This window comes from Sarcophilus harrisii, chromosome 2, assembly GCF_902635505.1.
Source record: "Sarcophilus harrisii chromosome 2, mSarHar1.11, whole genome shotgun sequence".
NCBI lineage: Eukaryota > Metazoa > Chordata > Mammalia > Dasyuromorphia > Dasyuridae > Sarcophilus > Sarcophilus harrisii.
Genome location: NC_045427.1, coordinates 213,034,966 through 213,052,392, shown reverse-complemented (window position 1 = coordinate 213,052,392; position 17,427 = coordinate 213,034,966). Strand labels below are relative to the sequence as shown.

At 34.2% G+C, this 17,427-nt stretch overlaps 1 protein-coding gene across 2 annotated transcripts in view; it reads left to right on the top strand.

Annotated features, from left to right (window-relative positions):
• Nucleotides 1-17,427, top strand: part of BABAM2 (BRISC and BRCA1 A complex member 2) — a 490,988-nt gene that overhangs the window by 236,596 nt on the left and 236,965 nt on the right. For both annotated transcript variants that reach the window (XM_031951331.1, XM_031951330.1), the window contains exon 7: nucleotides 16,051-16,160. In XM_031951331.1, the coding sequence (XP_031807191.1) occupies nucleotides 16,051-16,160 (110 nt within the window). The remainder of the gene's footprint in view (nucleotides 1-16,050; nucleotides 16,161-17,427) is intronic.

The following is a 17,427-nucleotide window of genomic DNA, read 5'->3' as shown; positions in this document are numbered from 1 at the left end:
GACTGGGCAATCTACCTAAACTTGGTTTGCCTTTTTCTTTCCAGTAAAATGGGAAAAATAATAGCACCAATCTCCTATGATTGTGGATCAAATAAGCTAATATTTGGAAAGAACTTTTACTGTGGCTCTCTTTCTTTGGACATTCTCCAGCTTATTCATGTCTTTTTATGCAATTTGAAGGGAAGGGAACAAGTATCTCTTGAGCTCCTACTATATGTCAGGCACTATCCTAAGAACTCTTTCCAAAGTTGTGTGAGTATATAAAGCATGTCATAAATAACACTGGATCTGGATTTAGAGAATAGTATCTGCTTGACATTTAGTAAGCATTTAATAAATTTTTGTTGATTGGCTTTACATTATTCTGCGAGAGAGAAGTCTATGCTCTTTCTCTAGTCCTCATGAACTCTCAAAGCTCTTTAATATAGAAATTAAATATGAGAGGTAAGATAACTGCAGCCATGTCTTCTGGAGAAGAAATCTAATAAGGCAACAATCTGAATAATAAACAGCAGAGAAGAAAAATCTGTAATCTCAGAGCCTCTCCATTAGCCCCTATGCTCTGGGAAAAAGTAGAATTCATCTCTGACCTTATGCTTTGGTATCCAGTTTCCACATCCTTCCGTCCTAGATGTCCCATGTGATCAGTTTGTCTGGATTGGACTTCCTCCTTTGGGGGTAGTGGTGGTGGAATGGGAAGTAGATATAAGGTACCTTCATAGAGAAGAAGTAAAGTTTGCAAGACTAGAATTCAAACCTTTCCTCATACACTTATTAGTTGTGTGATCTTGGATAAGCCACTTTGCTCAGCCTCAATTTTCTCATGACTAAAATGAAGATAATAATAGCATGTGTTTTATAGAATTATTAGGAGAATCAATTGAGATAATATATATAAAGCATTTTGCAAAGTTTAAAGTATTATATGTATATACATATATATTTTATATATGTGTATATATATTAGTTGTCATTATTATTAGTTATTGTTATAGAAATTGCTGAAATAACTCATGTTGCTAATATCATTAGCACATCCCCTGTGTTTGTCCTTATTTAACTTGTATGTGATTGGTGTATTCAGGAGTGTCTGAGTTCTGCATTTGCTAAGATTCCTGTCTTTGTAAAGACTTTAAAGTCCTCTTGTCTACTTCATAGTAGTATCAGCCCCATAGACCTTAGATATTTAGTTGGCCCTAAGTCAGTTTTCTTTGTATATGGTTTTATTTACCAGAATGAGAACAAGATAATAATCTGAGAAGCAATGGGACAGTAGTCTGTATCTCTTAAGTTTTTTTATGTGAGTATTCCATTGATGGTTTTATATTATTAACATTCCTTTATTTAGATGAGATGTTGATGTAGTTGTGTTTCTATTCCACAGTATACAAAACTACATTAATGCAACTATGTTCTCTTTAATTTTTTTAAATGAATGACTTGGATGTAGTCATGGTAGCCTGCCTATTAAATTTTTTGATCTAGAGGAGATAGCTAACATGATACATGACAGAATAAGATTAAGGACTACAAAGAAGATATATAACAGCTATATTCTTAAGGAACTTCTGATTTCAATTGGGGAAATTAAAATTAATCAACACTTTGTATTTTTATATCACTGTGCTTACAAATGAGGAAAAATATAAAAATGTAACAAGAAAACATTTTTTCCTACCATATAGCAGAAGAAATGTTACAAGTGCATAAGACAGTGCATAAAGACAGTGCATAAAGTACTAACTTTCCCCTCACCAAGAAATATAATTTTCCCATCACTAAAATATATGCTTGGACTTGTTTTAGATTCAACTAATAGGAATTGAAACTTGGAATCAAGGTTGCAAGAAGAAATATTAAGAGTTTCAGATATCCAGAAAATATCATTCTGATGGTAGAAAATGAAGAGAAATTAAAACCTTCTTGATGAGAGTTAAAAAGGAGAATGTAAAAGCAAGCTTGAAGCTTAATATGAAAAATCAACAACGAATTTCTTGGCAAACTGGTCCCTTCATCTCCTGACAAATAGAAGTAGAAAAAATGGAATCACTGTCAGATTTTATATTCTTGATCTCAGAGGTCACTTCACATGGTAACTGCAGTCATGAAACCAAAAAGTACTTGCTCCTTGAGATGAAAGCTGTTGCAGATCTGAACAGCATAGATTTCACTTTGTTAACAAAGGTCTATAATTAAAGCTATGGTTTTTCCAGCAGCAATGTATGACTATGAAAGCTGAACTATAAGGAAAGTTGAGTGCTACAGAGTTGATACTTAAGAATTGTGGGGCCACATGTATAAAAATGTTTATAGCAGCCCTTTTTGTAGCGGCAAGAAAGTGAAAATTGAGTGGATACCCGTCAGTTGGAAAATGGCTGAATAATGTTATGGAATATTATTATTCTGTAAAAAACGACCAACATGATGATTTCAGAGAGGCCTGGAGAGACTTACGTGAACTGATGCTAAGTGAAATGAGTAGAATCAGGAGATCATTGTACACAGCAACAATGAGAATATGTGTTGATTAGCTATGATGAACTTGGCTTTTTCAACAATGAAATGATAGACTGGTGACAAAAAGTACCATACACATTCAGAGAGAGAACTATGGCGACTGAATGTAGGTCAAACAAAGCATAGTATTTTCACCTCTTGTTTTGATGGTGGTGTTTGTTTCTTTTTTCCATTCTCTTGTTTTGTTTTGTTTTTTCATTTTGATCTGCTTTTTTTTGCACTACATGAGTAATATGGAAATATGTTTAGAAGAACTGTACAGACTTAAACTTATATCAGATTGCTTGCTGTGTAGGAGAAAGAAGATGGAAAAAAATTTTGAACACAAGGTTTTTCAAAGGTGAATATTGAAAACTTTTTGCATCTATTTGGAAAAATAGAATACTATTAAAAATACTTGTTGGACTGGAGAAGACTTTTGAGAGTCCCTTAGACAGCAAGGAGGTCAAATTAATCAATACTTTAAGAAATTAGTTCAGACGATTCACTGGAAGGTTAAATACTGAAGCTGACCTTATGCTTTGGTTATATAATTGGAAGCTTAAATACTTTGGTTATATAATTGGAAAATGGAACTTAATGGAAAAGCCCCCATATTGGAAAAGATTGAAGGCAAAAAGAGAAGAGAACAGCAGAGGATAAAGTGGATACATAGTGTCCTTTTTATTCTTCTGGCTTTGATGTATAGTTCTAGTGATATGGTTTCTATAAATAAACTTAGGAAAACTTTGATAATTCTTCCTGAATTAGATAACCACTTCTCTCCTTCCTCTCTTGAAACAATGCTATATCCTATCAACAAGATTTTGGTCTGTTTCTTAGAGTATAATTTTGGGGGACAACTAAAGAAAAGGCATTTAACTAAATCATTATAGTAGCTTTATTCAGAAGGGCCAGGATTTTTTTCTATAGTTACAGGTTCATAGGACAGAGAAAGATCAACTGTACTTTCATTGGCATAAGGAAATTTCCCAGGAGAAAGATTTTCTTATATTGCAGAAAGTGCATATATTGCCTTCTGTTACAACTTAACATCTTAGAAAGTTTTCTAGACCTCTTAAAGTCATAGAGCAAGGCATAAAGATAAAGATCTTCCTTCTCTTTAAAGTCAACTCTGTATCCATTGAGCAATACTCTTTTTCTTATAGGTTTCTTATAGGTGTTTCAATCTAACTTTGTTACCTATATACACTTCCATAGGCATATTTCTGCATGAATAAAAACAATGAAGTGGACTGTGCCTCTAGCAACAATAAGTTGTGTATGATTTTTAATATTCACATATATAATAGAAATTGGACTGGGTAATATTCAAGTAGCTAGCTAGCAAGCAAGCAAAATTATTGCAAGAATTATGAAGTTTAAATTATGAAGTCACTTGACTATTAGTGCCTATATTTGACTTTGTGTTTGATGTTAGTTGATAATGATTATCTTAGGAAGAGAATATACAAGCTGTTATTGGGAACTAACCTGGCCTTAAGACTAAACAGATAACGCTGATAATTGTCAGGCAATAAGAAGTTTCCTCCTCCCCAAAGATGTCTCTGTGATTTTAATACTACAGTATCTGAAATAGTATTTTATATATTCACTCCTTGGATCTTATTTCTTAAGATTCATTACTGAAAGTAAATACATCTGTATAATTTACAGTTCATTATGATTAACTTGGTCCGCTTTCTCATTAGCGAAAGGGTTTGATCACTTCCTTGCCTTTTTGAAAATGAAAGAGTAAAAGGGATTGGAAAGATGCCCTGCTTCCTCTTGCTATATTATAATTGGGCTTTGGGATTATCCTGACTGAAGTAGGATACTGTGAAGCATTGACTTTTGTTGAGTAAGTGATAAAAACATCCCAGATCACCTTGCCCAGACCTTGAACAAGGTCTAGCTTTTCCAGTCTTCTTTTCCTATCCTTCTGGGGTTGGACTACATAGCTTCTCAAGTTCCTTTCAACTCCAGATCTTGGATTTTATAATCTTCTGATACAGACTAGTTTAATATAAATTTTCATATTAAAAAGAGAATCATTCGATTTAATAATATATTAGGTAGAGCTCCCAGGTTGTTTTAGACCTAGTATATCTATTTTAGGTAATGGCTAATCCTTGGTAGAGTAACCTTCTCAAGGTCTTTTACTGAGCTTTTTTCTGATCAATCCATCATGAAACTGTAGATACAACTACAAAAAAAAAAAAAAAAAAAAACAGTCCTTGTCTTCAAGGACTTACAGAAAATACATACATAATATAAATAAAGACAATCTGGTGATTGGAAGAAGGGATGGTCACAATATGACTAAGGTAAGAGGTAGCCCTTGAGTAGAGTTTTGAAGGAAGTTGAAGAAGAAAAATAAAGAAGAGAAGAGAGTACACACTTCAACTATGGAAGCAGCAAGGCACAAAGCTACATACTTTATACGTCTTCTGAAAGTCATTTGAATTTGAATTTTTAACTTTGGCAAGAATACTGGGAGGTTATACCTAAAAAGGTATATTTCACAGGTCTTTTGAAAAAAGGAATTTAAATTTATTAAGTGTATTAATGCATTATGTGCAGAAAAACATGAATTATATTGCAGGAATTTTAACACAAATATCAGTATATAAATCATTAATTCACAAATATTGTTAGCTCAATCAGATGATTACTTTTTATAAAAACATAAATCTTTCCTTTAATTTAAAAATTTCCCCTTCCCTTCATGCTCCTCCTAAAGAAATTAGAGAAATATAAAAGATCTTATAACAAATATGCATACTTAAACAAAACAAATCCCCATAACAACTCAGGCTGAAAATGTATGTCTTTTTCTGCATATTGAGTCCATTATCTCTGTCATGAGGTAGGTCAAATGACTTCATCAAGCCACAAGAAACCTAAAATGTAGAGGCCCATCATTTTGTATAGCACAGTACATTTTCATAGTACAATTCATTTAACCATGATAGGCATCTACATTTCCTTCCCCCCCCCCAAGTTTTTAGCTATCACAAAAAGTTCTCCTAGAAATATTTTGGTATGTATGGAGACTTTCTTCTTATCAATGATGGGTAGAGAAGCCCACTGATGGAATCTCGGTTCAGAGAGCATAGTTTTATTTACATATTTTCAAATAGCTTTTCAGAATCGTTGTCCAAAAATTTCAAATGTTCTCTAGGACTTTCTATTTTTAGATATTCACCTGAAGAATAAAACACTTGTCAGTACGCTAAGAATAGTCAGCTATATGCAGTTTGCTCCTTCCAAGGAAGAAAATTCTAGCCCTTAGAAAAGTCTTCCCTAGCAGCAGATGGGGAATGTTTTTTTATAATTAATGTTTCCAATAAAGGCCTCTTTTCTAAAATTGACTCAAATTTATAAGAATGTAAGCCATTGCCTAATTAATAAGTAGTCAAAAGATATGAACAGAGAATTTTCAGGTGAAGGAATTAAAGCTATTTCTATCATATAAAAAAATGCTCTAAATCACTGTTGATTAGAGAAATGAAAAATAAGACATCTCTGAGATGTCACTTCATACCTCTCAGATTGGTTAAGAGAACAGGGGAAAAAATGATACATGTTGGAGGAGATGTGGGAAAACTGGGACACTACCATATTTTTGGTGGAATTTTGAAATAATCCAGCCTTTTGGAGAGCATTTTGAAACTATGCCCAAAGGACTATCAAACTGTGCATACCCTTTGATCCATCAGTGTCTATACTGGGCTTGTATCCCAAAGAGATCATAAAAAGGGGAAAAGGACCCACATGTGCAAAAATCTTTGTAGAGCCCTCTTTGGGGTATCAAGGAACAGGAAATTGAGTGAATGCCCATGGTATATGAATGTAATTGATTATTATTGTTCTTTGAGAAATGATGAACAGGCTGATTTCAGAAAAGTCTGGAAGGACACAACATGAGCTGATGCTAAGTGAAGTGAGTAGAACCAAGACAACATTGTACACAGCAACAACAAAATTCTGTGAATCATCTCTGATGGGCCTGGTTTCTTGCAACAATGAGGTGATTCAAGGAAATTCCAAAAGATTGGAATGCAAAGTGCCACCCATATCCAGAGAGAGAACTATGGAGACTGAATGTGGATTAGAACATAGTATTTTCACCTTTTTTTGTGGTTTGTTTGCTTGTTTCTTTCTCATGGTTCTCCCCCTCCCCCCTTTGATTTGATTTTTTTTTGTGCAAGCATGCTGAATATGGAATTATGTTTAGAAGAATTGCACATGTTTATGCTTGCTAACTAGGGAGAAGGTAGGGAATAGACAGGGAGAAAAATTTGAAATACAAGGTTTTGCAAAGGTGAATATTGAAAACTATCTTTGCATGTATTTTGGGGGAAATGATATTAAAAATAACATATATATATATATATACACACACACACATACATACATAAGTATGTACTTAATTTGACATGGAATACTTAGCTTGTCAGTACGCTCTTTCTCAGTAGGGAAACTGTTGGAATCCTTACAAAGTGTTAAGTCATTAGAATTGATAGAGACAATAATTATCTAATTTAGCATGGTTCAGGAGGTGTTAATGGGCCAGAACTTGAAACAGGGTACTAAGTGGAATTGATAGAAGCAATGCTTGTATGCTTGGGTTTGCGCCTTTAATAGTTTACACATCAAAGGTCACACATTAGAGCTCACACATTGGAGTTCACAAGTATGGGAGTTACACAAAGTTAACTTTGTAACTTTGTGAATTCACACCTCCCATAATCCCCTCTCAGAGGAGGAGTCAACCTTTTACACCGAGCATAAAAAGAGCTTCAGTCAGTGAGTCAGTTCAGAAAAAGCCAAAAGTCGGGAGTTGAGCTAGAGCCAGAAGTCACTCCGGAAGATTGACAGAGTGAGAATTCAGTTCGGGAGATTGAGAAGCTAATCTGCAATCGGGCAGAACCAAGATTCAGAGAGAGGCTGAAGCTAGCAACAAGAGCTCTCAGAAACAAAGAAAGCTAACTGGGCTATTTTAGAAGAAACATTAAAGAACTAACTACTTTAACACCTGACTACATTTGGAGTGATTATTGCTTTGAACTGAAACTAAGGCTGCCTCCAGAAAACCTCCCCAAGAAACCTGCTCACAGAGAACCATCATATATTATAAAAAAGAAAAGAACACCACAGGAAACTAATATGGGAAACCATATGATAGAAATCCCATATTAAAAATTAAGGTCTAAATGGTTCAAGTTAGTTATTCAGGATCACATAGGTGTTAAATGTTAAGTAAAAAAATTCAGAATTTGAACCTAGGTCCTCTATAAATTTGGTATTTGTTGTGGTTCTGTAGGCTGCCTTTCTGATAACTAATAGAGTCTACTTAAATTTATATTTCTTTTCTCAATCTAAAGATCTGTTTTGCTAATATCTGCTATCTGCCTAGATATTATTTTGTCATGTGGATTTTTTCTTACTTCAGGAGTAGTAATAAATTGTGCTTTTGTTAGTCATCTGTTTCCTAAGATTAAAGGTTAGTTTTTCAACTCTTCATTTGGAGTATTAAAAACTTTACTGAGTTATCAAAACATTGGTTCAGAATCTCTGATCAGTTCTTACTCTAGTACTTGAACTAAGCTTTTTGAATGCTATGACAATAGAACAAAAGGTCGGGTAGATACTACTAAGCCTGATGAAAGTATGTCTGTCTCTTTGTGGATCTGCTGAGGACCAGTGAAGCCAAGTCAGAGGATTCTGATGGATTCAGTATGATGACAATAATACAAAGGAAAACAATTGCAAAACATTTAAGAGCTTGGATTTATATAGTGATCAGTTACGGCTTACGAAGGCTCTTTATGAAACATTGTTTCTATCTCTTGGCAGAAATGTGACAGAACAAAGGTGCAGACAGGGCAACTAGGTGGCACAATGGTTAGAGCACCAGCCCTGAAGTCAGGAGGACCAGAGTTCAAATCTGGCCTTAGATACTTAATACTTTCTAGCTGTGTGACCCTGGGCAAGTCACTTAACCCCAATTGCCTTAGCAAATAAGAATAAAGATGCAGAGTGAGACTTAAGGTTACAAGACATAGCGAGTATTTTGATTTGTTTTGCTTAACTAGACATTAGAAGGAAAGGCTTCTAGGGAGGATTCCCAAGAGTTTGGTCAATAATTATAGTTACATACAAACAAAAAAGAGAATCAACAAAATATTTTTAAAATATGCAAAAAAAGTAAAAGTTCTGAAAAGCACACAGAACAGCTAAGCACTTTTGTTATTATTGTTAAATTTAATAAGCATTTTAAAAGGCTATATGTAACAAAAGTTTACAATTTTATATATACTTCTCTTTTGGGGAGTCAAAGAAAAGCATTAGGACAGCTAATCATTGGGCCATCATAATTTACACTGCAATTATGTTTCTGCTTAGTATCACTTTGCAAAAAGAAAAAAGTCCTTTAAAATCCAGCTCCACAAATGTCTTCACTTTGGTCCGATTTTATCTTATACAATTTCAAATGGTTCAGATTCTATAGTTCTGAAAATCCAGACCTGTAAATTTTAAAAAGTCCTCTTCCCCAAATTCTCATCATTAGTAGTTGCAATAATTATATGTAATGTTGGATTGTTGCTTTTATCACTTTACTTATGGGAAGAAAAATATACAGTTAAGAGTCCCAGAAACTGAAAAACATTATGAATAGGACTGATTGGATGAAGTTTTCTCAAGAAGTCCAAGACTAAGCCTAAGTCACATGATCTTTATTCCCAGAGCTGGAAGGTCAGACCCTCAGTCAGTGAAGTTACAAGAAGTGATGTGACCCACAGGAAGCAGACACTATCCAATGAAAAGGCTTGGATCATTTCCTATTTAGCTGGGTGTTCAAAGTCCAGCTGGTTGGGTGGAGCCCATGGTGGGAGTTGTGATGTCTTCAGGGTTGTACCTGAAGGTGTCTCTGATTAGTTAATTTGGGAAAGGAGGGTCTAGCACCTGTCCCACACAATTATTTTACAGATTTATCTTTTTATAATTCGCTTAACGTACTTAAAAGTTCTGAAGTAAAATCAATAAATTCAGTGAGAATTTATCTAACCAAACAGAATAAAACATGTTAAAGTAGTTAGCAAAATCCTGGAAATCACTATTTTTGCATTTGAACTAAAAAAGGTTTAATCTTTTCAGAATACCAAATGAAGAATATGTAAATATGTAAACTAGGGTTATTTCAGTTGCTTAGGTATGCTGTATAATGGCTTTTTTATTCTTTGCCTTAAGAAGAGAGAATTTATTTGAAAAAGAAAGTAAATATGATTTTTTAAAAAGTATACTCTGGTAATAGTATAGTAAATATGCACTGTCTTCAGGTCTTTTTAATGTGTATTTAATTCAGTTTACTTTTTATAGTCTATAAAACTACAATGAATATTTACAAGTTTTATGAATTACATTCATGGCCTGTAGCCTCAACTATTAATAAATAATGTAGTCATCTTGAGAAAATATATAAAAATCATTGTCAGTCAATTAGGAATAAATGAATGTTAAAATATTAAATGCTTATTATATGTCAGAGATTGTGTTTTATGTTGGGACTACATATGGAAATCAAGAGCATTCTTCCTCCAAAGGAGTTTACTTTATATTTGTGTGAGATAATCACATAAAGAAGGGTTTGTACCGTAGGTTGGGTGGCAGGAATTCATTTTCCTTAGGATGCTTTGGCAGCTCTAAAGCATTTTCTGGGAGTCTGGAGGGCACAGTGGCAGATAATAAATGCAGTAGTTCTACATTTTACCACAAAAGTTTAATTAATAAATGTCTGTTCATCCACATAGGAACATGATTCTATATCCAGTCCAAAAGCAAATAAGTCCGTTTTTGCATTAGTTTTGAAAACTTATTTCCAAACTTGATATTGAAACTCAAGTTCTAGTGATTTCAGGAATAATGCTTTTGAGTAACTCCTTTCTGTAAAGTTACTGGTGATCTTTTAATTACCAAATCTAATAGTCTTTTCTCAATCCTCATCCTTTTTTTTTTTTACTTCTCTGTAGCCTTTGACACTATTAATTACTCTCTTTTCCTTTATATTCTTCTCTCTAGGTTTTCATGACATTGCTCTCTTCTGGCTCTCTTCTTGCCAATTTGAACACTCCATCTCAGTCTCCTTTTCTAAATTTCATTTAAGTCAGACCTGCTAACCATGGGCATCCTCCAAAAAGCTCTCTCCTGGGCTCTCTTTTCTTCTCCCTGTATTCTATTTCCCTTAATGATCTCATTGGCTCCCATTGATTCATCTATCATTCTTCTCTGTGCTCAAATTCTCAAATCTACTTAATCCCTCTGTAACATCCCTCCTGAACTCCAGTCTCTCATCTTTAATTATGTTTTGGACATTTCAAACTGGATGTCTCAAAGACATCTTAAACTCAGCATTTTTAATACTGAATTTTTTATCTTTCTCCTCAAAACTTTAATGCTGTTGAGGATATCAGCATCATTCTATTCACCCAGCCTTATAAGTTTATCCTTGGCACTTCTCTCATGCCCATATTAACATCTTTCCTGTTCTAACCCTTCTTATCTCTGACACCTTTACCACTCCAGGATAGGCCCTCCTTGTCTAAAACTTGGATTGTTGCAAAAGCCTTCAAGTCTCTCTGCCCCAAGTCTCTCCCTCCTCAGTCCATCATCCTCTTTGCTTTAAAGGTGATCTTACTAAAGCACATATCTGACCTTATCACCCTTCCCTCTCTCCCACTCAGCAAATTCCAGTGATTCTTTCTCATCTCCATGATCAAATATAGAAACTTCTGTTTGGCTTTTGAATCCTTCCATAACTTGGTCTCTACCTATCCAGTTTTCTTATGTCTTTTCACCACTCTTCTCTCTCTGTGACTCATCATCCTATCAAGTTACTCTCTGATCCAGAGACACTGCTATTCATCCATCTTAGACATTCTAGTAAATATCAGAAACAGAATTTAAACTTAGATATGAGGCTTTGGTTTTGGAATCAAGATACCTATCATTTTTATTGCCTAGTGGCCTTTGGTATTCTCCTCCCCTCTCTCCCCCCCCAAAAATAATCCTTTCCAAGTTTAGGTTTTCAGTGATCAACTAAATGTGATGCTTAATGAAATTTGGATGAAAATGGGTCATGAGAAAGAAAGAACACAGGGAATCTCAGTCCTACAGAGGCACAAAAAGTGTACTTAAACGGAAAGTTAGATCTAAGACTTTCTTTTAGTGTGAGAGAAAGTGAGGTTAGCATATGGAAAGATTAAACTTTGCAAAGACTCCAGACTGAACTCTCGTGACTGATGCTGTTTTAGAGATAGAAAGGGTAATCAAAGAGGGAAAAAAAATTAAAAACTTGATTTAGTGGTGGAAAAGTAACACAATCAGTCATTTATGTGATTTTGCTTACTATTTTTGACAAATAACTATGTATAAAAAAGCTGTTAAATACATTCAACAAAATTTATTCCTTAAATGTCTCTCTTAGGCCAGGGACTGTGCTAAATGCTAAAAGTATAAAGACAAAACTAAAATAGTCTTTGACTTCAAGAAGCTTACATTGAGATGATTGGAGGAGTAGAGAGACAACTTGTGTACTGATATACAGATTATAAAATATATACAAAGTATTTTGGCATTATAAAATATAACACTAATAATTAGAGGATTAGAAAAACTTAACGTAATAAAATGTGGCAAATGGCATATGGAAGTCAAAGTAAACGATGACCTTTATCATTGGCCTGTTTGGGCTTTTAGCGAAGTCTGCAGTAATGCTTTTAAATAATAGCAGAAGATGCCAAACTTCAGTTGAACTTTCAATGAAAATAACTTTTCTTCTACATCCAAATTTATAGTTCTACCCTCAACGAACCCCTCTTCTTTTCTAATCTATCCCTGGATCTAATTGAGATTCACAAATCTTAGCTCTAGAATGAATAACTTTAGGACTTTTACTACTAAGGAGTTTAACATGGAGCATGTGGTTAAAAAAAAAGAAAACAAGGATTCTGTGATATGGAAGTGAGGTAAAACATTCCAGGTGTGGGAGACAGCTTGGGCAGGAGCACAGTCAGGTGATTGAAGGTGTTAAAAGAGAGGTCAAATAGTCCAATTTGGCTTGAATTAAGAGTAACTAAAAAACAAGTATCATTAAGGCCTTTCACGTGTGAGGGGCTGTGCTAAGAATATAAAGACAAAAAAAAGAAAGCATTTCTGCTCTCAAGGAACTTAATGTTGTATAAGAAAAGACATCATGTAATTGGGAGTCTCTGGGGTGGGGAAAGTGGCATTGAAATAAGAACAGATGACTCTTTAATAATAAAATAGGGATTTTAAGTGGTGAATGTGAAAAATGAGTGCATTCCAGTGATGAGGATCAACCAAAGAAAAGACACGGAAGTGGGAGATAGGGTGTATCATATGTGAGAAATATTAAAATAGGTAGCATAATTGGACCATAGAATTAGTGAATCACAGAGTTGCAAAGTTGAAAGTGACCAAAACAGCCATCATACGATGAAAGGAATGAAAGGAATACTAGAATAACATAACTAATGAGATGTTTTCTAGCTACTGCTTAAAAATCTCTAATGAGAATGAGGCTTTCAAGATAGTCTGTTCCACTTCTGGATGATATGTTAGAAAGTTTTTCTTGATACCTAGTTTAAGTTTATTATCACTTTCAGGTTTTACCATTGCTTCTGGTTCTGTTCGCTAAAATACTTAAACATAGTTATCATAACTTCATTAAGTATTTTCCTATCCAGGCTAAATATTCTCATTTTTATCATCTGATCCTCATATGATAGAGATTCAAGATTCTTCATCCAGGTTGCCCTCCTATGCATATTCTTCATACTTATTAGTGTCCTTCTTAAACTGTTAGGCCAAGAATTAAGGCCAGTCCTTCAGATTAAGTCTGACCAAGGAGGAGTACAGTGAAACCACCATCTCTCTCCCTGGAAGCTGTGCTCCTCTTAGTGCAACCCAGAATTATATTAGATAATTTTTTTGTCTACCACATCACACTGCTGACCAATATTGAATTTAGAAATCACTAAAATCCTTTCACATTACCTTTAATACAGCCACCATTTAACTGTTTCTCAAATCTTACGCAGGTGAATTTTACTTTTTGCATTTTTATTGATTTTTAATCTTATCTTTTTATCTTATCTATATTGAATTTAATCCTATTAGGTTCAGTTTAGTGCTGTAAGTTGTCAAAATCTTTTTTTTTTTTTTTGTGGCTTTATATCATCTGCCAATTTGATAAGTATACAACCTATACCTTTATATTAATTGTTTTTTTTTTTAATTTAAACAAACAGGTCTCTGCTTTACTCCACTGAAGGCTCCTTCCACGATAACATTGAATCATTAATAACTACTTGTTGAATATGTCTATTCAGCTGGTCTTGAATCCATATAATTGCACTATTCTGTAATCTACATATTTCTGTCTTCTCCAGGAGCTAATATGAGATACTTCATTAAAAATGTTGCTAAGATCTAGAAAAATTACACCCATTTCATTTCCTTCCTCTACTAGTTATTAAGCTATTACTGTGGGTGATTATTAGACCAATACTACAAAATGTAAGGATCAAATGAAATAATATTTGGTTTAAAAAAAAGATACAGCACAATGATTTGTACATAGTGGTCCTAATATAAATGCTTATTCTTTTCCCTTTCCTTCCTTAGTAGTAAACATGTCCAAAAGGGAAAAAGACTTTTATCTCAAAGTAATAAGTGACTTGCTCAGTCTCGCACAGCTAGTAAGTATTAAATGTCTGAGGTTGGATTTGAACTTCAGTCTTCCTAACTCCAGGGCTGGGTGCTCTATCCACTGGGCCTTTTAGCTGCAGCAGGGAAAAGGACTTTAAATGCCAAACTGAGGAGTTTGTATTTTATTGGCAATAGGGAGCTCCTGAAGGTTCTTGAGACAGAGAGTTGTATAATCAGTCTTCTATTTTAGCAGTAACATTGCCCAAGTCTGTTTTATTTAATTATAAAATTAAAGTTTATACTAAGCCTTGTTTTTTGTGGTTATCTGTTTATATATTAAAAATATTAAAAGAAACAATTGTATTAACCATGGAAACTGAAGAGGGAAGCATTCAGTTTGAGAAGTATTATAAAGGAATGTCATTATCAAAGGGGAAGAAAATCCTTATTGACAAGTTAATTAATAAATAATTTGTAGGAAAAATTAGGTAAATTAAGAGAACATAATGTCATAGAATTTAGTAGAGTTGGGTTTTGGAAAGGAGAAAGGTAGTTTTGCAATAAAAGAATTAAAAGGGATTTTAGAGATAATCTAGTCAATCTTCTGCCTCCTTCAAATTTAATAGATGATGAGGAAACTGAGGTTCATGGAAGTTAATTGACTGCTCCACTGTCAAACAAAAAAGAAATAGCAGAGAAAGCCAAGATTCAAGGGAGTCCCTTATAAGATAAAATCCATACATACCACCTGGCCTTTGAGGATCACTATGATAAGGATTCATTTCACAACCTTAATGTTTTATTGTTTTAATTCAAATCCTTATTATCCTTTACATTCCAATTCAGAGCTACTTTGTATTGTAGTTAGTAGACATTTATTGAGTATCTATTCTGTGCCCGGAATTATGTTAAGTTCTGGGGATATCAAAAAAAGGCAAAAGACAGTCCCTGTCTTCATTCATTGTCTATTGGAGAGAACAACAACTAGGTAAAAACAACTTGGGTACCAGATAAATTGGAAATAATCAATGGAGGGAAAACAACAAAAGTAAAAGGATAAAGAAAGTCTTTTTATAAATGGTAGGATTTAGACTGGGATTTGAAGGAAGTTTGGGAAGCCTGGTGACAGAGCTAAGGACAGTGAGTATTCTAGGTATGAACAGCTAGGGAAAATGCCTGGAATTTGCTTAACTTTGTATTCCTTCCCTCCAGTAGACACAGATATCCTTGAGCACAAGCAGAGATTTCATCATTTTTCATATTTGTATCTTTAGTGCCATAGCACCGAGTGGCTACTTCATAAATATATGTTGAATTAAAAGTGTTAGGAAAACAATTTGAGTAGGTTTTTACAGGGAGGGAAAAGAAAGGATAAAGAGCATGAATAAATGCTTATTGAACTGAATGGATAAAGGGCTAATTTTAGAAAGGGAAGAGGACCTTTCTTATGTCACTGGAGAGAAGGATAAAAAGATAGTAGCTCAAACAAGATTATATTTAGATGGAAAGAAAGAAGTTTATGTCAAATGGCCTTATCTAGGTAAAGCAGGGGTCCTCAAACTTTTTAAATAGGGGGCCAGTTCACTGTCCCTCAGACTATTGGAGGGCCGGACTATGGTAAAAACAAAAACTTTGTTTTGTGGGCCTTTAAATAAAGAAACTTCATGGCCCTGGGTGAGGGAGATAATTGTCCTCAGCTGCCGCATCTGGCCCGTGGGCCGTAGTTTGAGGATCCCTGAAAAGTATGCTGTAAGATTTATCAGCAGTTAGATCTTATAAGAGCAACTGTCAAATGCTATTCTATTTCTTTTTATTAAGGATGCAAATGAAGATCCTGGAGAAGATGTGGCTCTTCTCTCAGTCAGTTTCGAGGATACAGAAGCTACTCAAGTGTTCCCAAAATTATACTTGTCACCACGCATTGAACAGTAAGTACTAGTGCACTTGATTGTTAACGCCTTCTTATTGTTGTCCTGAAGATAACATTATTGGACTCTTCTTTACTTGTATTGATTTAAATGAACTATTTAAATTATCCTTTCTCTATAATTGATGCTTATTTGCTTGAAAATGAAAGGTATTGGAAGTTTGGAGTAGAGAGAGTTCAAAACTGCAGTGATAGTTTGGTGAATATTATAGTTGGATAATTTGAGACCAGGAATAATGCCTTTAGTTGGGTAATTTGAAAGAGGCATAGTGCCTTTATAGAAAATGAGTGATGTAATGCAGAAATTAATGTAGTAGGTTAACATTGTAAGAAATAAACATTTTACCAAGGATTCCAATGACTTGTCAAAAAATCCAGGAAAGATTTTATGTTCTCACAAGAGCTGGTGTCTAAGCTATAAGGTACACATTTGAAGGGCAAAAAGCTCTGTCTCGAAATGCAAGTCTCTCCCTATTTCCCCTATTGACTGGGTACTACAGAGGTTGCAGTCTATCTGAACCTTCTAATTCATCCCTAATTACATTTCCCCTTGGCGTTCACCTTATTTCAATATGTATACACCCCTTCTGGATCTACTAATAATTGGCTTTCTTCTATAACTTTCATTTTTTTTATTCTACATCAGCATAACCTTTGGGTCTCATTTCTTAAGTTTCAGCTTCATTTTTCTAAAAAAAATTTTTTAATGTTAACTCTGTGGAGTTTAAACCTTCACCAAGTTCTCATTCATTATGCTGGATAGCTAGGTGGCACAGTAGATAGAGAAAGATTTGTTTTCCTGAGTTCAAATCCAACCCAGACACTGGTTGTGGACCATGGACAAGTTACTTAACCTTATTTGCCTCAGTTTTTCATCATCTTTAAAATGTGATGGGGAAAGAAATGGCAAAGCACTACAATATTTTTGCCAAGAACCTCAAATGAAATTATGAAGAGTGGTACAGACCTGAAAAATGACTGAACAACATCATGCTGCTTTTCTACATAATAAATCAATATTAGGGGACCTTAAACTGATTCAACACATCTTGGTATAGCAGAAAAAACACTGAATCATAAGTTATGGAATCACAAAATATTAGTTGAAAGGGAACTTAGAGATCATCTTATCAAGTTCATACTTGATCAGTAATTTCTAGTACATCCTCAGTAAATGATAGTCCGGCATGTATTTGGAAACTTCCAGAGCACCTACTGCCTCTACAGACAGTTCACTTTTGCATGAAGAACTTATTGTTAATTAGTTT